We start from the raw sequence: 23,590 nt of genomic DNA, 5'->3' as shown, positions 1-23,590 counted from the left end.
TTAAATCTTTCTTATTGTCAACAAAACCAATGAAAAGACTAAAATGAATTGTTGCCTGTAGTCTTCCATGCCATAGAGCTCTATTGTTGTCAAAAACTGTTAAAAACACATCCATGAGCCACACTGTTGCACTGGTCAATATGTTCAGTAAACACAAGCACTGTAGTTCCCACAGAACCATTCTTCTGCCGGCCCAGAGGCGTAAAATGAAACTTTATATTTGTGACCCACTTTTATAGATTCACATCTACCATAGGAAACCAACTGGCTTTTTGGCTGAGAATCACAGAAAGTTTTGTGAGACGGACCAACACATTGTTGATTTTGGTCTTTTCATAGCATTTGTTGACAAGCAAAATATAGAATAACTTCAGCCTTGGCCTTTACAATTGGCAGGGGAATACTGTATCCAAGGCAATAAAGCCACATCGGTTGGCATCCATCTCTGCAAATTGAAACTATAAAACGGTGCACACGTGGTTCTCCTTTTTTTCCACAAGGTGGCACCAGAGCACCATTAATATTGAACAATGCTGAGCAACCAATTATAGACTTGTGGACCCACAGAAAGTTGATTTAAGGAGCTATTTTGAATGATAGCATGAACAATAAAAAAGTTATAGCAGAGAAGGAGGCAAATTAAACTGCTCTTGCATTAGCACTGTGAACATGCTAAACAACCTCAATGACAATACGATTAAACAAACATATCCTACAAAACACAATTAATTTCGCATCCCATAAAAGTTTGTGATTGATACAAATGTAATGAAATGTGAGCGAAGGAGCAGAATGAAAAGCATGAAACAGTCAAGTGATGTTAGGACAGAGTGCATGTTGGGAGAGTTTAATTGAGGTCCACATCAGCTGGTTATTTAGAGCAGTTACTGCAGCTGGTGGTTAGTCAAGAGCGGCAGGGGGCCTGAGAAAGAGACAGGAAGGAAGGGAAAAGGGAGAGCAACGGGGGTGGGCGTTGTTATAGCTGGAAGGAAGAGGGTGATGGGAAGGGCGATGGCTGGAAAGGAAGAAGGGAGCAGGAGGAGGGGTATGAAGTGTGTACCCGACTCTCAGCTCCAGGCGTCCCCTTTGGTCCTGGGTTGGGTGTGAGGGAGGGGTGAGGAGGAGGTAGGAGGAAGAGGATGGAGAGGAGGAGGAGGGGCCGAAGCCAGGGCCCGCATTTACACCTCAAACTGTCAAATGAAATTTACAACAAGAAATGAGGCTCTTTGCAGCAAGGATCAAATCTAATTCTTAATTAGACACTTATGCCCCTTTCCTGCTTTCAGTTCAGACAGACAGACAGACTGAAGAGAGTGGGCTGATGGGTAGTATGAACTGTGAGATGAGGAGTGGAGGAAGTAAAACTGTACAACAGGAAATGATGCAAGTGATGCTTGAAACAGACAGGAAGGAGGGATGTGACTGCTACAGCAATTATTTATTCTGTCCTGTCCTAGTTTTTTTTCAATCATCCCATCTCTAAAATCATGTCTAACATGTTTACAGCAGCACAAGTTGTTTAGAAGGTTGGCATTGACTGTCGTCGTGGACGATGATTGCGGTCAGATATTCTTAGACCGGTGATCAAGTGGGCGTAAGATTCATATAAAAGTGAATTAGAAGGAGCTCAATCTTCTGTATTTGGGTCAGAGACTCACTACCATGCAGTAAGTGTTTGGAAAAGTGCCAGACATGTTCAAGCTGCCTCAGACAGTGTCAATTATTATCAAACCCATGTCAAAACCTCAAAACTGCAGATAAAAGAGGTCACTGAAAGTGAGCAATCTCATGAAGGCATAAGATTACTCTCTAAAAAGAACTGCAGTTTATCTCAAACAAAATTTTCAAAAATATAACAGTGATATTTACTGAATTGTGAATCGTTTATACCTTGGTTTGTGAATTTTTTTTGGGTGCTTACCATGATGATGGACACTCCAGCTGTGGTGTTGTTGTGCTTGGGTGCAGTGTTAAAGTGCGTCTTCAGTTTACCTGTGACCTCCATCTTCATGTTGTTCTCCATGACTGTGTCGTCCTACATACACACAAACATGCAATGAGGTGACGTGGTGCAATGGCTTTCCACACAAGAGAGCATCTTGATGTGCCGACTCAGAAAAGTCAGGCCACAACAGTTGTGTGCACACATATACATGCAGATACAGAGACAAAGAGGAATCTGCAATACCGTGACCCAGGGGTGGTAGAGGATGTCTTGTGCTGTGTATCGAGCCTCAGCGTTGACCTGCAGCATCTTTCCAATCAGCCCCTGCAACAAAACACACCACAGTTTAGGACGACATCAAGGCTGAACATTCCTTTAACTTTTCTTCAGGTCCTTCCATTATGTCTTTGTGACCTGACTTTGACAACACACACACAAGGAGGAAGGATTGGACCATAATTCAATAATTGTGATTTCTAGGGATTTTTTCGTGTTGTGAATAAATTACAACATTGTGCTATTGTTGTAATGTCACCAAAGATTAACTGTTTTATAATGGATTGCTTTTGCTTTATACATATTACATGAATTAATGTCAGAGTTGAACACAGTTAATTGTAATAAACATGAGTTTGAAGCTGCATTAAACATCATTGTTTTGTACACTTGAGAGCAGCACTCTACTACAAGTTGAAAATGGGACATACTAATTAAGTTAATATGACCACAGTGTTAGTGAACAACTGTAGCAACATTAGTATTCATTCAGAGTCATGTTTCAAGCCAATTGGTGAATGTAGGTCTAATATTCTCTATCCCCTTTTAGCTTTGTTTTGGTCTCCACCAACTCTTTAGGGAAAAATCTGTCTCCTTAGCTGATGGATGCTCCACTATGTTCATCAGCTAGTTGTTAACTGTATTTGCCTGCTTATTGGTGTGGGATAGGTAGCATGCAGCAGGCTTTTTTAGAACTTTAATTGCTGAAAACAGTTGCCTGCTGCAGCTAAACAACACTGATAAAAGCAGTGAGAACGGACAAAAACAGTGAAGTTGCAAGCCACAAAACCAAAGCAATGAGCTGAAGGATGAGCATGTAGGGGCCACATGTAGTCACCTTTAACCATCACTATACATATTGTAGAAATATTGATTAGTGTAGCTTGATGTATTCCATGTTTGATTTTACATACACTTGCTATATCATGACATAAGCTGATAGCGGAAAAATAGCCTAGCCTTAAAATGAGCATGAACACAATTCAGCATATTACCACCTACTGTCAGCTTTACATGCCATCACAAAGTCAGCCTTTCTTAAATTTACACCTGCACAAAGCTACATAAATGCAAGTAGTTTCATGCTGTGGAGTCTATAACTGTGCACATGTCTAAAGGGACAGGGCCACTGTAATAACAGTGGGTTTAACTAGCAGTTTGGTCTGGCATGCTGAGTGTGGGCTGTCAACCTAATACATGACACTAATTTAGAGGGTTGGAGGGGTTTCTGTTTTGTTCGGCAGACAGTAGTCATTACTGGAGAGTGAACCATGGGGGTCCACATGGTTTGTGTGTAACTGTTTGGAGATCTATTTCAGACTTTTTACAACAAATGCATTCAGTGAAAGGTAGAATAATTTCTGGCCTCATTCAGGTTACGTAAGGGTTTGTGAAATCCTTCAGAAAGGAATGGGATCAATGCAATGTCATCATGTTTGATATAAATGTGTGTGTGTGCTGTCGTCTTGTTGTTACTTGTGTGTGTGTATGATAGTGTGTGTGTGGTCCCAACCTTGGCTGAGTCAGTGATGTTGTCCCAGTAAGGACTAGGAAAGTCCAGTCGTCCTAGAAGGATCTGGTCAAACAGATCCTCTTGCAGGTTACTCTCACTACATAAAAAGACACACACAAACACTCAGCGAACACAAATTTATAATGTATTACTCAGCCCACATAGCACACTTCCACTGTGAAAAAAAACACTGCACTTTGCATAATAATAAAAGGCCTTACCTATAACCTATCCTTTAATTATGTACTTATTATAATAACCGTGAAGTACTATAGATTAAACACGGATCATATTAAACTAAGTTGAATCCCTCCCACACTATGACTGCAGGATGACAATCCTTAACACGATGAGAAATCATAGCAACTGTTTGTCTATGTAGCAGAAAGTAATTTATATGAAAAATAAATAGCCAAGTAATGTGCCTGAACCCTTTTAAATTTTCTAATATCATATAATCATGTCAATACTATCCACATGTATTATGCATGTATCATCAATGAATTAATGATGTTGATATGGTTTGAGTGGGTCTAAACATGAACTTATCGTACGATATGAACTGATGATGGGTACCTTCTAAATGGAGGGAAGCCACACAGAAGGATGTAGGTAATGACACCTGCAGCCCAGATATCCACCTTCAGCCCATAACTGTGGAAAGAGAGGAGGGACAGAAAGGGTCAGTTAAGGATTAACTGCAGCTAAATAGCTTACTGCTAACCAGATGGCTGGAGTGACTGGATATAAAACAACAAAATAACGTAACATTTTGGAAAGTCTAAGTTTATCTAATCTATTTGCTATAATGATATTGAGGTTATTATAACACAATAACCATTTATGCAAAAAAAATACCAATCTCCTTCTAATTTCCATATGGCTGATTATATCACAGCAGTATTGCAAAGCCACATTCCTAATCTTCTAGTAGTAGAATGGATGTTTCCTTTAAACTGTTTCAGAGAAAAGTAAAAATGTGCATGTTTCTCTGTAATGAGCCCCTTGGTAAAAAAATAATGATGATCTGGGTACTGAAATACAACCCCCCTAAAAAAGAAAAAAAAGATCTAGCTTACCCGGACTCCGAGATGATTTCTGGAGCAACATATGTAGGAGTTCCACACACCGTATACAGAGGTCCTTCCACCACTGTGGCCAGGCCAAAGTCCCCAAGTTTCAATGACTTGGTGCCATCTGGATATTCAAACACCTAAAATATAACAATGCTCAGTTAAAGCCCACTGTGCTGCTGGATTTGTAGGAAAGAAACTGGTGTGGGTGTAAATATATACCAGCAAGTTTTCTGGTTTAATGTCTCTGTGGACGATGTTTGTGTTGTGCAGGTACTTCAGAGCTCCAGCGAGATTGTACACCATGACACTGGCGTCTCTCTCTGTGTATTTGGCCGAGGAGGTGATGGCATCGAATAAATCCCCTCCCTGTGTCAAATAAATTAGTTAAAGATAAAAAAACACAGAGAAATGTTGCATGTGCACTGCTATTACCCCCCTATTAGCCTCTACTGTACCTTGACAAGCTCCATAACCAGGTAGAGTTCAGAGGGAGTGTCCACCTCCTCTATCAACATGATGATGTTGGGGTGTTTCACCTTCCGTAGCACTGCAACCTCATTCTCTATCAGGTGCTCCTGGAAACACACCAAGACAAATAATCCCAATTTACAATTTGCTCCAGTACGCAGAATTCATGCTAATCAAAATACTCTGCATTGGTGATTGAATCTGAATTTGTGTCATGGCTTTGTGTGAGTCAGTTGTGTGTCATTGTATGTGTGTGAAAGTGTGAAAATAATTTGACTTAGATGATGAATAAAACATGACTGGCGTTATATAACTGTATGTGATAAGAGGATCAGAGGGATGCACACTGTGGTGTGTGTTAATATTGAATCCTGGAACATATGACCCTTCCTTGAGAGTGTGTGCATGGGTCTGACTGCAACAGACAAAACGAAGATACGGGAGAAAGAGATGGTGAGAAAAAAAGACAGATTGAGACCTTTCCAGTGCACTTGGCCTTGTCGATGATCTTCAGTGCAAACTCTTTCCCTGTGGACCTGAGGAGAAACAGTGCAATTAGGTCCAATAATAAAAACAGCACTGATGCTGCAGCAATATCTGTAATTCAAACCAAGTACTCACAAGAGAGCCTCAGTTACAGCCACAAAGTTATTGGAAAGGTATGTTAGCTGCACTAGCCAAGTTAATACAAGGATCAGCGATACAGAGCAGATAGTCAGGCTCAACAACAAACACCAGGATGAAGAACAATGTTTCACTACAATGTCAGGTTGAAAGTTTCAAGTTAAATTCACCTCCCGTCAGTGATGCTGGGTGTGGTCAGAAGTGAACTGTGTTGCACCTGTAATTTCACCCAACAGTGATGTCATCGTGTACTGCTCTAGAGACAGTATGCTCCTACGCCACTATAAGTGAGAGGAGAAATCACTGGAGGTTTAAAGTTAGTCTTTAACCAATCTAGAGGTTTTCTGCTTTTATTTTTATTCTATTGTCTCTACGTGAAAAATAAACATAATGAAGGGGGGACCTTAAAGGTAGAGTTTTTGACCATTAGTGGAAAAATGTTTTGATGAGCGGATGTTTTGTTTCTATCTTCTGCTAACTAACAAAAGCAAACACTCAAACAAAAACATGTGCATGCACAAACATGCATTTGGCACAATATACATATTCCTGCCATGATTTAATATTTTCCTTTAAAAAATGTAGCAATGTACCAGCTACACAAACAGTGTCTTTATTCAGTACCACAAGATATGACTGACTGAGAGCTGACTCAGAGAGCTAGTACTGTAAGTGGACCTTAGATTGTTTTGGTCACATTTGGGAAATTGGCTTTCTTAATGTTTTTTCTGAGTGAGGAAATAAATTCCACATGTTTCTTAGGCCTCAATGACAGACACAGTGTATATTGGTAAGAGACACTTATTGTAAACATAACTGTATTTGTTCACAAGTTACTCTACAGGGAACCTTTAAGTACGTTCTAGGAAGGTGCATCAGATTTTGAGAACAAACACACTTGACAGGCTTCCTTTCATAATCATCTCCCCTGTCTGCCTGGATAGTGTGTTGACTCAGAGATTAAAAGGCTAATGAAGTGAATTCGCAGCAGGGTTTTAATCCACGGGATACATCTGTCTCCACAATACCTGTCAACAGGATTTAAGGGTCAAAACCCTGATGGAGCAGTTACCACGCGTGATGCATGTCTAAATAAGTTGCACAGCGATCAGCCTGCAGTGGGATCACCGCACACGGCTTCCAACTGATCATTACATATTTGCAGATTGAGTGGAAGTGCTTCACCTACCGCTCAACACACTCTTTGACCACAGCAAAGTTGCCATCGCCGATGACTTTGCCAATCTTGTATTTTTCCAAGATGGTGGAGGCAGGCAGGTAGCGGTTTCCATTAACTGCTGAGGAGAGACAGCAGTTACAACAAGCAACAGACAAGCCTTGCTATTCAATAACACCAAGGGAGCTCTGAGTAGTAACTCAACCAGTTCTCAGACTGAATTAATGAACCACACGCTGTGCAACAAAATAACACACAGGCACAGCAATCTACTTTAGTCTTCCAGTTGTGATTATTGCACTGAGCAGCAATATTATGTCCACACACACTCAGCCCCAAAGTCATTTAGACAAGTATCTGCTCACACAGCACTGGGATGTTCCACTCTCATCCACACAAGGCCTACTCCCTGCCAATTTTGTTGGGTAAGCACATTGTTAAATGTGCCCTGATGGGACAAGTTGAGGTGATTCAATGTCATTTCTACATGCTAGAGGGTGAGGGAGTCCATGTTACAGAGTCTTAGTTAGATCAGGTGAATTGAGAGCAAAGGAGAGGACGTACCCTCTGGACTCAGTCGATCACTTTGCTCCTGTTGGTTGTTCAACGACCCATTTACATTTGAGGATGAGATGCAATTTGACGGAGGGACCTGCAGGATGCAGAAAGAAACAAAAATAGACATGAGCGCCTGGCCTAAAACTAAACCCACAGACAAATCACCATGGTAACCTTAGGCTTCCAAAGCACCCACAGAACTCTCTGTACATGGATAAAACCGTGGTTTATCTTTGGTAGGTCACTTTTTTAGTGGCTTTGACTGATAGCTTTGACTGATAGCATTGTGGCATTAAATGAGAGTAATTATCAAACATTTTTTATGCTCAATTATGGTCTATTCATATAAATAAAAAGCCAATCTTCAACATACTTTGTATTCTTGAACTAGAAAAACTTCATGTGGTTATACAGTATGGCAATATATTCTACAAAGCATTCTGCAACTAAATGTAGACTTTTTTTTACACAGTACAACATGTATATTAATAATATTACTTAAATAGTGAACAAGGTCTAAATTAAGCCTGCCCTTCAAAATGTACAAGGTGCTAGAGCTTCTGGAATATATATCCTCCTCCATTATCCACTTCTCATCACTGCACATAAAACCATTATGGCTCCAAATGAATGATTCATTTCTTAAGAGCGACCTCTCTGCAGAGCACAGCAGTGGCAATTTCAAAATCTTATGGCTATATTTTCGAAATGTCAGCCATAAATGCAGCAATAAAATAAGACCAGTGATCTTTTCCATTATGTACAGTAGTGCTCTGCACCATAATGCACTATACCTTACAGTAAGGATCTATAATTCAGTCTAAAAGGATAGCCCTCTGGACCAAAGTAGAAATGGAACATTGTCAAGGTCGTTTTTAGAACTTGGACAGTAAGCAGCTGTGTCATTGACATCCTTGTGCTTCCTCATTTAAATGATTCTATAAGTGTTACTCTGCTCTACCTCTAGCCAGTAATTTTGAAAGCTGTCAGTAGATCATAAAAATCTAGAGTCCTGGCAAATGAATGTGGATGGATAAGTCTATGTCTAGGCTTAGAGAGGAATGGTGGCACTCTGGAGGAGGTTTGCCAGCTGGCTGCAGCAGTTAGAAACTCTGTAGTTTGGGACTAAACACGCAGTTTATAGAAGAATCCATCAATAAACCAGATTAGTTCTCTAACTCGACCAGAAATACATCACAGAGCTGCAGCATGACATGACTTGACTTTACCAAAACTTATGTCATTACTTTGTGGATACATCCTGCCTCATCGCCCATTAAAGGTTCCCAATTTTGTTCATATCCTGCACCTGCACACAAGTGACACAATACACATTCCTGCCCAGAATTTTCCACTTTTCCACTGGTCGAGAGGTGGCGGTAATGCACCAAAAAGATTAGCAATGAAAGATGACTTCAAGCTAGAAAACATGGAGATAACAGGCAGGGTTAGGCCTTTTGCCAGTCTTAATGTGGGCTTTATGTGGACCCAGGTCAAATAAATAACGGTAAACAATGAAAACATACAACTGGCACCCAAAAAGTTTTTCAGCAGTCCTAAGCAATTTCAAAGTCTCTGTCAGTGTTTGTTAACTATTTCTGTTGCTTTGTTTCCCTTATGCGTGGGAGACTGATTATTAATGTAAATGCACACCAACAATATGCTTTGAAAAACCATTTAGTGTACAGTATAGATAATGTTTTTAAGTGCAGCTGCAAGTTATAGGCGGACACAAATGGCTGTGATATACCGTCTTACCTTAAAACTGGGGATTGTTCTGGGACTGGTGGGAGACGGAGTGGAGGACTTGGTGGATTTAGGAGTTGAGATCTGGCTGCTTGAGACACCGTTTACTATGTAGAGAAAAGCATTTAAGTAATTCACAAGATATTGCGTTGGTGCAGAGGTACCAACAAACAACCCGAAAACATAATGCCCGTGGCCATTGCTGTCCTTGGTGCGGAGGCATGAAAATGTTTAGGACACATAAGATGTGACATTACTGGCTCTAACTTACTCATATTCACATTTAGCAGGTTGCAGCTAGTGCCACCTGCAGGCAACTGGTGTCACAGTTTTTTTTTTTTTAAGTTGCTGGTTTCCTTTTTGTGTTCTTGAGGTTTCACATTTAACATTTATGCCATCTGTTTAACTGCAAAACTACAATGATAACCTCCACAACAAGAAACAACAGACACCTCCACAGAAAAACAAACAGCAGCTACAGACAAGGATAACCCACAGTTCTAACACAACATTACTTACAGTGTCACAACTGCTGAAATTGGCCCACATGGGCAGGCTATTGGTCTACTTTAGTGTGTAACACAAGGAGCAAAGACAAGGATGAGAGCTTTTTATTGTTTGAGTGATTCATCCTCTCAAGAACAGATTATTTCTGCCAACTTCTCTCTTGGTTTCTGGCAAAAATACAGAGACATAATGCGTCAAACTTTAACTCAAAGTCTCTTCATCTGCATAAACCTAGCTGAGCTGAGGATAATCATGTCACACTGCCTACGGGCTGCGTCTTTACACTACCGTTTCAGATTTTGTTTAATTGTATAATCACTTAGGTTTTTTTTTTCACATAACTGTCCTCTAGGTATTTATCCTGTTTTTATAAAGGAACAAAGCATTAGCTTTTCATGTGTCAAAAGTAAAGTTTAACTTTTGAGCACCTCAGCTGCTACAGATTAATAGGCACGTGATCTAACTGTTCAGTCAGAGCAGGATTTAATTAACACAACTGAAGAGAGAGTCTTATCAGTGCATGGCTTTGAATCAGTGGATCTGCAGCAGCTGGCTTTCAAATTAAATAGATCGAAAAGGTAAAACATTATATAACTAGAACCACCCAGAGAATGCAGACCTCCGCCTAGGCAAAATGCAACTATTTTGCAATGTTAATGAAAGTGAAAAATAATTTGTGTATCCGCCCCGTTATTTGGATCAGCACTAACTTTGATGGGTTCTTCCGTGGCTCATGAGACACCCTTTCACCAAGTTTGATGAAAATCGGCTCAATAGTTTTGTGTAATCCTACTGACAAACAGACAAACAAACCGAACCAAAAACATAACCTCCTTGGATGAGGTAATGAAGAAATTTAGATTTTTTTGAGAGATTGTGGTTCCCATGTCACTGAAGGCATTTCACCTACAGCCGGAAGGACAGTCAAGACAGTACTGGTAATAGTACCAAAAAAATTATTAAATCGATGGATTGATTTTGTTATTCTTAGGCTAAACTCCGTTTTGTGAGCCAACTGGGTTAAGAATCTGAGTGTGGCTCCTGAGGAAATGCCGTGTTGTATTCTGAATCAAAGCCTTGATGACATCTCATCAGTTTTTCAGGCTGCTGTTTCATTTTTTCCCCACTGCTAACTATTTAGTTCCAACGTTTAAATAGACTTAATTAGATACTTTTTAGTGTAACAGATTTTTATTACTTTAGCTTATTAATAATTACATAATATTCATATTTTATTTTATTTAAATGTATTGCCAGTAATGGAATATTTGTTTGTGGGCAATTCTGTTTTTCTTCAAAGCAGGTGGCAGATATTTCTGCAGAAGTGACAACTAGAGGGCTGAGGTGAAGGGTTTTTCCTATTTGGCTTCTCATAATTACAGTCTAAGTGATATGTGAACAACTTTGTGCTGTTAACATGCCTTTCATGGATGTAAGCATGTTATCATGCTAATGTTTAGAGTGGAATGATGCACGTTTGTATGTAACTTTCAGTATATGTAATATTCAGAATATCAAATCCATTTGGGGCAGTCCCTCGATCATAGATTTGCTTTGAATTTGGAATTCAACATTTTTAAACCACCAGAGGCAGATATTATTCACATGAGAAGAAGAGAAGACTTAAACTTTGAAGAGCTTGTTTTCTCAGTATCTCAATAACTTTGATTACTAGAGTAAATTACATGGCAGGTGTTTGATAAGGCAAACTGTGCGTCGATATCAAAAGCCTCACCTGGGGATTTGATTGGAGACTGACTGGTGGAGTAGTGGACAGGTTGTCTTGCTGCAGTGTCAAAGGCAGAAATAAAGAATATTCACGGAGATATCATCAGGTATAATCACATTACAACATACATTTAAAGTTTTTGTAAGTTCCAAGGCTCAACTTAGACAGCAGGCTCTCCAAACTGGCAACCGCTCAAATACCTCTTCTTTAAAACTGACGTAATGGCTTTTAGAACAGTCATTACTCAGCAGAATGTCACCATCTCTCAATGCACAACACAAATTGCTGAGTCATTCTGTCACAACTGAAGGTGCTAAATAAAAAGGCTATTACTCAGCATGTCAAACAGAGATGACCTGACAGTGTCGTCAGGGATCAGCTAAAGGGGATTTTTAAAAAGACTTGTTTAACAAATTTTTAAACATATAATGTAAAAAGACTTGAACTTTCAGATTGTCCATTTACAAGTTACTATGTTAAATATGAATGAATATTTCTTAATTTAACAGAGTTAATGCAGACAGCTTTTATGTGTGTACAGTCGTGTGTCTTACCTGCACCAGGGGACTTGCTGCGCCGCGAAGGTCTGGGGCTCTTAGCTGTCCGGTTTGGAGTAGCAGAGCGGCTGTGCGATGTCTTTAGCACTCTGCATTCTGGGGGGACAACATGCTCAGTCGGTCACCATCGTATATATTAACCTTCCCCTCTAAACAAACCTGTTCTTTCCTCTCAGTCAGAGGTAATGTGGCTCAATTATGCCCAGCAAGCTGCTGTCCCAGGGATATGACCCTGGAAGTGTTATTTATGTTGCATGATTTAATGAAAGCTGGTCTCAGTTGATTATGGGGACAAAACAACCCAAAAGGAAACAGTTGCAAATAGTGTTTAGTATAAACAGGTTAAAAAGCACAGAAGAACAAATGAATGAACTGATGGTAGGTATCGTTTTTTATTTTTTTATTTATCGGTACATACTGTATCCTGCTGATACCTGACTTATTTGTACTGATACGAAAACAATAATTGGATAATGTAACCTTCTATGAACTGTTCAAACTTCTCCAATGTGAAATGTTGTCTTAACCACCAGCCGTACAATAAGTAATTCAAATGAATAACAATCTGATTAAAGGATAAGTAAACAAGACTACATATATGACAAGAAAACTTTCAAAATTAAACACTACATGCACATTTCACTGCATGCCGGTACCAAAAACAGAGTTTCGATACAGAGACTCTCACACAAAGATCTGGTACACAAATTAATAACAACAGCTTTTGTTTTCCTTTGGAATACAGCAATTTGGCTTAAACGGTCACTGGATACCATGAACACATAAAAAAAGAAAATACACAAGCTTTAGTTTTTATGATGTTTACTGCATGCCGCTGCTGATTTTGCTTTGTAGCTGTGTGCAGTGAGAGCAGATGTTGTGAAGCTTGTGGTAAACTTGTCAGGTTTGTTTTAATGAGGGTGGGGGCGGTGAGAGGTGTAATGTAATGACAGACACATGAAATAAATAACACGCCGACAGAAGCACACCCACAGTTAATTTATAATGTGCTCCAAGGCTATTTATCACCACATATATATTTCACTGACTGATTAAAAGGGGATCTCAATATAATACGCTTCTTTTTATGTTGTACATACAAATCCCCAACGAACCAAATGTTTTTCTAGGACAACCCCTCTAATCTAAAAGCTCTTTAGCTCAGAAAAAAAGATATATGAATTTTAAGGTAAGTTTTTACGTTGTGAATATTTTCTTATTACACCATCACAACATACATTTTTGGGCCTTAATGCATGATCTATTGCACAGGCTATTTACTGTTTAAACAGTAGAGTGTGTACTGGACCCATTTTGCAAAATGAAGAGCAGCTTCTGTACTTTCAGCAGAGTTACAGTGTCCCTTTTTTGTTCTTTCGAAGACCTAATTCTTAAAAGTGGAGCACAGGAGTGTAAGTGGGACGGAAGCTCAAAACTATCTCTGAACAGGACCAATGCACCATCAATCATGCACTCATCCTAAGAAAACAGTTAAAGGTGCAACGTGTAAGATAGGGCAATAATTTTGGTTAAAAACATCCAAAACATAAACTAACATTATCAACGGAAGCTGAAGAGGTTACAGTGTTGAGGTTATGTGAAAGATGTCTATGTATTGTGTTACAGAGATATTTACTGAAATGAGCATGCTATCCAGCTAGCCCCGGCACATCCTGTCTTGTAATACCACTTGGTCCTTGAGAGGCGATAGAGAGTCACTGTAGCATCCTGTCTGCCCCTGTCCACAGAACAAATAGCTACATGTTGTAGATACGGGGTCTATGTGCTTTTGATTGTTTGTTTATTGGTTTTCGTTTTGTCTCCACCATGAGACCACTTTGCTGGGAGGAGAGCAGGCGGCAGCACGGAGATAAAAAACGCTAGTCGGATAGTAGTTGGCTTTTCTTTTTTTTTTAAGGGATGTAACAGTACATTTAGTTTCTATGGACTCAGTGGTGGAGGAAATGCTGGGGAAATGCTGCCCCCTATTTATTTGGAGCTTGATGCTATATCTTACACACTGCAACTGTAACACGGTTTTTGTTAGGATATTTCTCCCTGTTGTTAGCTAATCTGACACAACAAAATAATGAAACAGGATGTCAATACTATGGACTGTTACTGTAATAAACTTAAAAAAAAAAAAAAAACCTTCTACATAGCTCTGACAGTGAGTCGGTCTGCTGGTTTAAAGAGGTCATATCCTGCCTGTGCTTTAAACAAGATAAAGAGTTGATACCTATCATACGATTTGCAAAATAAAAGATCATTGTCCACACACACACAAACCTATCCTGCTGTCATCTTCCTTCCAAGCACGTTGCAAGCACTAGTGAGGGAAGAATGGTGAGGAGGGACACTGAGGTGATCACACACACACACCAAGTGTTGAGTTAGTGTTAGTCAGGCCTACCAGTCATAAAGGCTGTGGAAGCCTTACCACTGTGATCCAACACAAAGTCGTCCTGAGAATAGCGGTACTTCTCCAGGCCGCACGCTATAAACACATCGTCGTCCCCGAAGAAGTCCTGCAGGCAGATAATCTGGAGGAGGAAGGGTAGGGGGAAATCAAAAAGATAGAGGATATTCAGAAGGGAATAAAACATTTTTACTTGTTTTGATATTCAGAGGCAGCACTGAGTGAAGTAATCACTAACTAAAATTTAACATGTAAAAATTTGCAATACAATACAAAATACTTTGTTTTACCTGGTCCAGGTTGAGCGCATTCTAACTAATTTATACCCTCTAGTTGTTCAAACTATATCAATGGATTATCATGTAAAGTCTTAATCAGCACTATAACTTCAGCCATGGGCTGTACAACTAGACTACTGTACAACTACCTCAAAATTGTAGTACTACAAATTTCCCAAAAACACTTCATTTATTTAACAGTGCTTTATTTGTGAACAGATAGAGCAACAGTTTAATTCGATTTAGATGATGTTGTTTGGTTTAACAGTTTTACTACCATCACATGATTCTGCATTAGTTTATTAGATCATACAGGCTTTAAGTCATTCTATTGTGCTTGTATAAGCTGCATATATGTGACTGCAGTATCTTTAGATGTGAAATAATTGCTTCTTAAGATAAGATTGTGACTCTGTGACTCCGTATGTGCATATAGAGACAGAGTATAACAACAGGACAAGGTCAAAACACCCTGACATCCAGAATACTGCAGAGTTTATGCAGAGTCATAGGAAACCAGTACAGTTAGGGTTTTGGCCGCAGGGTGATTTGTCTTGCTTTTCCTATTCTGTCCCATAGTGTGATCAATTTCTCTGCAGCTCAGCGCACTTTTCCTTTTACACCCACCACCACCCACCCCTGGAGACAGAAACAGGCGTTACTTTCAAACTAAAGCAAGTTGTGCCCACACACACACACACACACAAACACACAAACAAACAAACAAACACACACACACAAATTATCCCTCTTTTGCTGTAGGTGGACAAGTAGGCAGAGACAAAGCAGCAAAAGATCCATTCATTATCCCACTCCCCACCACACACAAGTGCATCCACACATTGCCAGGCGCACACGCACACACACACACACACACACACACACACACACACACACACACACACACACACACACACACACACACACACACACACACACACACACACACACACACACACACACACACACACACACACACACACACACACACACACACACACACCAAAAGTAAGGGGGAGGAGCACAACATGGCATAAGATTGTGGGCAGATGGATCCTCTAGGGGAGATTGGGGGCTTACACAGTGGGGGTAAGTGTGTGTGTGTGTGTGTGTGTGTGTGTGTGTGTGTGTGTGTGTGTGTGTGTGTGTGTGTGTGTGTGTGTGTGTGTGTGTAAGTGTGTGTGTGCGCATGTGTGTAGGTGTGTGTGTCTGTAAGACGGGTATCAGGAGAACTGGTGGTCTGGAAAAGCACAAAAAAATTCCACAGTAAGTAGAAGAGTTTGAGGCTGAGAGAGAAGGAGACAGAAGTAGAGTAGGAGTGAGTATTTAAAACCACAAATTGATATCATTGCTGTAGGCCTTAGTTGATTAATAATAAATAGGACATTTCACATGACACTTCTGCATGTCCTACATTAAGACAGCATCAATTAAAAAATTAAACAGGATGCAGGATCACTAACATGTTTATAAATAATCAATGACAGTATTTCATGGGCTTCATATGCCCCTTTTGTCTAATCTTTGAGGCAAACTGATGTCCTCTTTGCATGGCAACAAATAAGATTCAGTCGAAGTAGAAGAGAAAGTGTGTCTATATCATATGTGTACGTACTGAGCTGTGGCTGATTATCAAAGGTTTTACATAGCTGGAGTGGATGCCATTCTTCAGATGAGCAATCACTCTGGAACTTGGCAGCTGATCGCCACACCACACTGTCCGGGCACAGGTGCAAGAATCACCATAGCAACCGCCCACAGGATAGTGCAATGTTTGTGTCAAAAATGGAGCGAGACACCATTACATGCAGATATAAGATAATATTTCTCACGACCTCTGACCTTTACTCAACTACTGCTTCCTCTGGTGTCCAAACGTTTTCAACATGACTACCTGTTATTTTCAATCCACTCAGCGGGCTGTGCTGATATGAAGGACGCTGTTCATTATTTGTCTCAGGACAATGTGAGACAGCCCCACAGGAGATGGCTGAAGTGAGCAGTGCCCCTGGCAGGGAACCCACAGACCAAGGGACATCGGCAGCCCGAGGTCTTCTTCAAGGGATGAACATGTTGAAAAATACATTTATTTACTTTCTGGCAGAGATTTAGATGTGACGATTTATACCACTCTCGTAATGGTCTGTCAAATACTGCGCTATAGCTGGCAGCCATTTAGCTTAGTTTATCACAAGGGCTGGAAACAAGGGCATACAGGTAGCTGGGCTATGTCCAACTATTACAAAACCTGCCTTGTGAACATATATACATCACTAACATGTTATTAGTTATTTCCTAAATCTAGAAAAAACATGAAGTATAAAAACGAAGATTTGCTGTTTTACGCTTTTTCATGGCACAAACACAGATTGACTAAATTACCCCTCATTCATTTGAATTCCAATTTGAATCCATGCTCTAACAGGTCACGTTATCTTGCTGTTGCCCCAAGACATGCTTGTCCCAGCCCAACCTCAGGCAACAGGCTTATTGTGAAGAAGAAGAAACTCTGGGCTGGAATATTATATCTCATTGTCGTGAAGGCTGCTGGCTGTATTCTCATTTACTTTCACCTCTACAATCACCTCTCTTGCTGCAAGGCTAGCAGTGCTGTGGCTTGTGATAAAGTAGTTTTCAGCTAGCATGTGACACCCAGGGGAATGCAGGGATGGTGCCTGTATAGACACGTTTAAAAAGGCAAGAATTAAAAGAGGTCAATGTTTGAAGTATTGTGTTAAATGACAGTATTGGGTTAAAGTTTGTTAAATGATGGTGTTTTAACAGTGCCATTTTAGATTAACTTTTGTAAAATGGCACTGTTTACAATTCCCTTGTTAAGGTGAGTGCATTTAAGGAATAAATGCTTGAACAAATTTGTTGTTTGTTCTGTAACAATTGAGTATAAAAGGTTTCCTTAAACATAACTAATCTCTGTAAAAGGGTGTATGAAAGTCAGACTGCATTGTCCATTTTTCTCTTTGCTCTTGTAAACCTCTGCCAGCATAAACAGCCATTGGCACTCCATCACCGACCCTGTCCTGCTAGGGCCTGTCTAAGCCAATCAGTGAAGTGAACTGTTCGCCGGGTTCTACATTTGCTGGGTTATGTGTCTTGAGGCTAAACTGAAGTTTGCCCTCCGAGATGCGACAACCCCCCTACTCTCGTATGTGTGACCTTCTCCTGCTCTCACCATTAGTGTATGTACTCCATCTTGCCTGCTGTAGTTCCTTGCCTGCTAAGCTTGGTTACAGAGGAAATACAGGTCAAGGGCTTCAAATGTGTATGGAAGTATCAAAAGGAATCTGTGTGTTGAAGTATAGCAAGTGGGTTTTGATTTTCGAGGCATGAAAACAAAACAAAACAAAACAAAACATCTATATCCAAATTTATTTACAATCTATACTGTATCAATAAACTGCAGTAGATTGTTTGGAGGTAGAAGTACCTTCTCTTCCTCTTAAGTAAGGGCTGCGTTCAAAAAACAAATGTCACACAACAGCAGGTGGTAGGAATTTAGGGCATTAGAAAATTCTGTAAATGGCTGAACAAGCTGCAAGTGCAGGCTCTCGTTATGATAGCGATAGGACAATGGTCACTGTAATCATTCGGTTCCATCAACCCCATTTACCTCCAAAACCATCATTTGTGCTCATCACCCTGAGCCAAATGAGCAGGAGGCAAAGAAGGTAGGTGGAGTCCTGAAGTAAAGATGAAAAAAGGAGACAAAGATTGAGATCTCTGCCTCTTGCCTTTGGGAAGGTCAACCTACACAGCACTCCTACAGTCACAAAAGAAAATAACCTTTTATCGTAAACTTCTTTACACAAGCTTTAACTCTCACTAAAACTGTTACTTACTTGAGAACATGCAGATAGCTAGATGCCAATTAAGTTTGCAAGGGCTCGATTAAGCTAAAGCCAACCAGGTTATTAACTCTGTTTGAACTCTTACTAGCAGAAAGAGGCTACTTCCTGAGACTGTTTAATTCCTTTGGATTAGAGCGGTAAATCTAAGACACGTGTAACAGCAAAGACAAGGCAGCAGCACAAAATTTAGCAATGAGCAAACTCAGCCCATCATTAACTTGCTACTCTTTATTCACTACAATGGCTGCATTAAACATAAGCTATTAATGCTTTGATTTATTGACAAATCCAATTTGCTTTCCATCTCAACAATTCAACAAGCACTTGATACTTATGATCTTCCTCTAAAATCGTCCTCTGTATACTCTCTAATAGACACATTTTGTGGAAAGTTTTTATAGTTTTACTTTTCAGACTTAGTTATAAGGCTGCAGGTCTTGCTCTATCAAATTTACTTTAAAATGAACACTTACAAATCAAAGTTTACTAGATCATGGGTCGATAAATTTGGTCAACAAATGTATCTCACTCGTTTCCTCAGTTTGGTTGTTGTCTGTTGTCACACTCCCTTTCGCACTGGAGAGCATTTATGCTTTTGATCGTTTACAGTTTCTTTGTGGACTTCACAATAGTCGTTCAGAACAAAATAAGCAATAATAAGAAAAGGAAAGACAGGATGCTCGCTAATCACTCCCATAACAGCTTGCTTCCTCTGCATGTTGGCGGTAGTACAATTATAAAATGCAGGCTTTGGTTAAGCCTGTCCACACTAGGAGGTAACAACAGAGTTTTCAAACTTTCCCGGCTTTGGTAGCGTTTCTAAACTCCTCCATTTTCGGAGCTCTAAAAGTTCAGAGCAGTGTGGATGCTCAGTGTAAACGTAGCAAAAGATATGCGCTTTAAAATGGAAATGTAGTCGTGTGGATGTAGCCTAAGTCTCAGCCACTATGGGAGGTAGCTGAGCATGCAGCCATAACTGGGAACCAAAAACCTAATGCAGAATGCTGCAGCAGACTTAACCTCGGACAGACACAGGTGCACACTCACTCACTCACTCACTCACTGAAGGACTCACTTACACATGCGACCGATCATTTAATCTTCCTGGCGGAGATAATAGCAAGCATGGTTCCTTGGGGTTTTCATAAACAGGATTTCATGAATTTATAAGGGGCAGTTTCTGGAGATTTTGAAGCCAAAAGCAATTCAAGACCAAAGAAGCACAACTTTAAATTGGCAGTTTCCCGACATTTGTAAACCAATGTCGGGAAACTCTGTGCAATGCAGTGATCTCTGCCTCACATCAGCCCCTGGCTGGTTGGCCCATCACACATTTCACAGCTGTCTGGCTCTCTCTCTCCTCCAAGTCATATTCACACACAGAAAGAGAGACATTACTGTACATAACCGCAGGCTGTCTGAATTTACATGAGCACTGAGCTCTTTATGCGCAAATAGAGCTGTTCAAGTAGGAATGAGAGTGGGAGTACAAATCAAAACATGCACACACACGATTAGCCCAAAAATGAGCCTCAGTAGATAAGCCTGCTTATTAAGAAAGTGAGGCTTGCAGAATTGCTAAGGAGCTGAGAGATCCACAAGAGATGCATAAAATGTTGTTTTTTGTTGCCAATAAACATAATACTCTCCAATTAAAAACAACAATATTAGTGGCTACTAGGCAATAAATTCTCAAAACATATTTCAGTTCCAGCAGAAGTTTAAAAAGATCCATATTAAAAACTCTTAGAACGCTAACTTCATGTTTCAATTATTTAAAAAAATAAGAAACAGTGAAATGAAAACTGTCCACTAAGATAAACATCAACACTCCTCAGTCAGCATTTACACCTCAAGACAACTGAAAGATTAGACAAGGTTTGATGTGCAAATGAAACTCCAGCATCAGCATCAGAGATGTGCTTCAGTTGTCAAGATCACTTAGACATGCAGCTCCTGATCCGCCCTGTGCAACACAATTCATCACATCAATCTTCCAAAACTTGCTGAGGCTACCTGGGCTTGCTGGAATGATTAAACTGAAGTTGACAAACAATGGGTTGTGGTTTGAATATCATGATGCCAACTCTCTTGTTGGGAGAGTGAAAGGCCTGCTGCAAAGAATGGATGAGGGCCAGGCTTGGACAAACAAAACAAAACAAGTAGTTGAGATCACACACCACACAATGGATGCCCCCCCTCTGTGGTTCCACACAATCCGCACAGCCGACCGCCCCGTGGCCCCGACACCCTGACACCCCCGTTTTCTGTCGTCTGCCGGCTTTTTGTTTTCCTGCTGTTTGTCAATGTAGGGTATCATGCCAGCACTTGTGAAACATGGGAAAGGCACTTTTGCTTTACAAATACAATGAATTGTGTTTGTATTGCACACCAAGAATGGGGGGAAAGCATTAATTGTGTGTGTGTGTGTGTGTGTGTGTGTGTGTGTGTGTGTGTGTGTGTGTGTGTGTGTGTGTGTGTGTGTGTGTGTGTGTGTGTGTGTGTGTGTGTGTGTGCGTGTGTGTGAGCGTGTGTGTGAGCGTGTGAGTGTGTGTGTCTGTTTTTTTTGTGTGTAAGCCATCTGCCAGGACAAGAGACAAGAAAGAAGGGCTTTGGACTGGTAGGATTTTATATCCAAAGGCCAGACAGCAACAATGTTATGCCAAAGCTTCATATTTTTGCACTGATTTAGTCTCCGACTGTAAAGCTTAAAAAGTGAATTAATAAGAGACTCATGTGCACTAACATGTATATGCAACCGGCCCAGCTATGTTAACTAACACAGGGAGAGTGACTTAATTCTCTGCTCAGGTAGACATTACTCAATCAATCATATCAATGCTCTGAATTCCATATAGAAAACCTTTTTATAATAATAATAATAATAATAATAATAATAATAATAATAATAATTTCAAATATTAATGGGCCAGTATTAAACTCTCGTATGAACAGCAAAAGTGAGGTTTGGCAAAGAGCTAGTGTTATTTGTGTAACTACAAACAACAACAACAACAGTACTAAAAAGCTAAAATTCCGAAAACCAGGAACTTTTATTATTTGAGATGCAAGACCAAAATTATTTAAATGAGCTTGACTAGAGATGACATTTTGTTTGCAAGTGGCTATGGAATAACTGAGATTATACTACTACCCCAAATTATTATGCAGTACTTGTAACATCACCAAACCGAACCAGGAATACATAACCTAAAAGCTTGATTCATCAATGTGTCCAGAATAAACAACAGCCTATCACAGATCCTAGCTGAGACTATTCGTGGTTGGATGGTGTCATGTCACTAGTGTCAGATGGTGCTGTATGATAATGACAGCACCGAACAATAGGTGGACATGCAAATGTCATGGCTGTTGACCTAAATGGCTGTGTTTAATCCAGACTTGGCCCTGAAAACAGCTCATGCCTGATAATCAGATGAAGCTCTTGTGTGGCCATGGCCCAAACTAGTCAAAGAGGGAGACAGTTTTACTAATCTGTCTGTAACTGCCAGCATGTTTCACCTTCCTTCAAAAGACAAGACATCATACTCATAAATATGATATAGGGTTGAGCAGAATTTAGACACCTTAATTAATGTGAACCTGTTCAACTGTTGGAATTAGTGCAGCAGCTCCCTGCTAACACATTGACTGTAAGATCAGGGCTGGTTCAGAGTATCGAGGCCAGGAGGACATCATCATTAGAAGCGTGTCATGTGAAATGATGCCACAGTGCGTCAGAGACACGCTAACCAACATCCTCGTCCCTCTCATACTGATGTGTATGCCCTCAAAACCCAGCAATCCACGCACCATGAACTATCTGGCTGTCATCTTTATGACATGTTATCAAAGATTTGAAGTGAGGAAGAAATGGGCATTGAGATCTTGGACACTTTGTGGGAGGAGAGTCTCGAGTACTTCTAGCGATTTTCTAATAATGCAAGCCACTGTTTAATCCAATTTAAAATTATACGCTGTCTCCATTATGTTAAAGAGAGGTTACACAGAATAAACCATGAGATTTCCCTACATGTGACACATGCCTCTCAGCAGATGACACACTTCTCAGAGCTCACTATACAGTATTTCCCAAAGTTGAGATCTTCTGGATGAATATTTTCAGATAACTATCTAAAATGCTTCAAATCTAGCTACAAGTTGATTTTGAGTGAAAGGTTTTTGATAAAAAATCACAATGGATAATGTATGTCGGTCTGTATTTTTACTGTACTGTTGCCTGTAGAAGACGGCATATAGTAAGAAGAAAAAGTGTGTATTGTAAATTTTTAGGTTGAGTTTTGCAACATGATAAACTGCTGAGTGCTGAGACCTGCAAGTGACCTTCAGTTCTGTTAAGCACAATGTAAGCATGCAGAAGCACTTATGCCCTTGTCTTTAAGTATTTTAGAGAAAAAGAGATTGAGAGATAAAGAAAGAAAAAAGGAAAAATCTAATTAAAGTCAGTTTGTATAAAGTAATTGAAACAGCGTGAATTTCTTTCATAAACTAAAATTGCTTATGTAGATTTTTCAAAAATCGTTACTGTCTCCAACTTCTCATGCAAGGTACAGTACACCCCCTAAACTACTGCAAATATGTAAACAGACAAAGACATTACATCCGAGCTGACTGTCCAATTATCCTTATTTATTTCCATTTCCTCTGTCATTCCTCAGCTCGCTGAACTGAAATGCCCTTCATAGATTTCAGAGAAATGACCATTTCAGCCCTTACAGCTCAGCAGCCACAACGGTCCAGGTTTGTTTCCATCCCTTGGTTAATGGGCAGACTGACTGTCATCCTCATAATATCACTGATGTGAAAAGGCTTCTGAAAAGCAGACATATC

At 40.0% G+C, this 23,590-nt stretch overlaps 1 protein-coding gene across 3 annotated transcripts in view; it reads right to left on the bottom strand.

Annotated features, from left to right (window-relative positions):
- The window catches only part of dclk2a (doublecortin-like kinase 2a), a 39,625-nt gene that overhangs the window by 4,402 nt on the left and 11,633 nt on the right, over nucleotides 1-23,590 (bottom strand). The window contains exons 3-17 of one of the 3 annotated variants that reach the window (XM_054604834.1): nucleotides 14,590-14,719; nucleotides 12,174-12,272; nucleotides 11,626-11,676; nucleotides 9,396-9,490; nucleotides 7,644-7,731; nucleotides 7,092-7,197; nucleotides 5,757-5,814; nucleotides 5,266-5,385; nucleotides 5,030-5,176; nucleotides 4,814-4,947; nucleotides 4,311-4,388; nucleotides 3,735-3,831; nucleotides 2,189-2,269; nucleotides 1,922-2,035; nucleotides 1,099-1,190 (exon numbers count right to left, since the gene is read on the bottom strand). In XM_054604834.1, the coding sequence (XP_054460809.1) occupies nucleotides 1,179-1,190; nucleotides 1,922-2,035; nucleotides 2,189-2,269; nucleotides 3,735-3,831; nucleotides 4,311-4,388; nucleotides 4,814-4,947; nucleotides 5,030-5,176; nucleotides 5,266-5,385; nucleotides 5,757-5,814; nucleotides 7,092-7,197; nucleotides 7,644-7,731; nucleotides 9,396-9,490; nucleotides 11,626-11,676; nucleotides 12,174-12,272; nucleotides 14,590-14,719 (1,410 nt within the window). In that variant the 3' untranslated portion in view covers nucleotides 1,099-1,178. Of the gene's footprint in view, nucleotides 1-1,098; nucleotides 1,191-1,921; nucleotides 2,036-2,188; nucleotides 2,270-3,734; nucleotides 3,832-4,310; nucleotides 4,389-4,813; nucleotides 4,948-5,029; nucleotides 5,177-5,265; nucleotides 5,386-5,756; nucleotides 5,815-7,091; nucleotides 7,198-7,643; nucleotides 7,732-9,395; nucleotides 9,491-11,625; nucleotides 11,677-12,173; nucleotides 12,273-14,589; nucleotides 14,720-23,590 lie in introns of those variants that run through there. The other 2 variants (XM_054604832.1, XM_054604833.1) reach the window with 2 other exon arrangements.

Source organism: Anoplopoma fimbria, chromosome 9, assembly GCF_027596085.1.
Source record: "Anoplopoma fimbria isolate UVic2021 breed Golden Eagle Sablefish chromosome 9, Afim_UVic_2022, whole genome shotgun sequence".
NCBI classification, from domain to species: Eukaryota; Metazoa; Chordata; class Actinopteri; order Perciformes; family Anoplopomatidae; genus Anoplopoma; species Anoplopoma fimbria.
The sequence above is the reverse complement of the archived record's forward strand: the minus strand, read 5'-3'. Positions and strand labels throughout refer to the sequence as shown.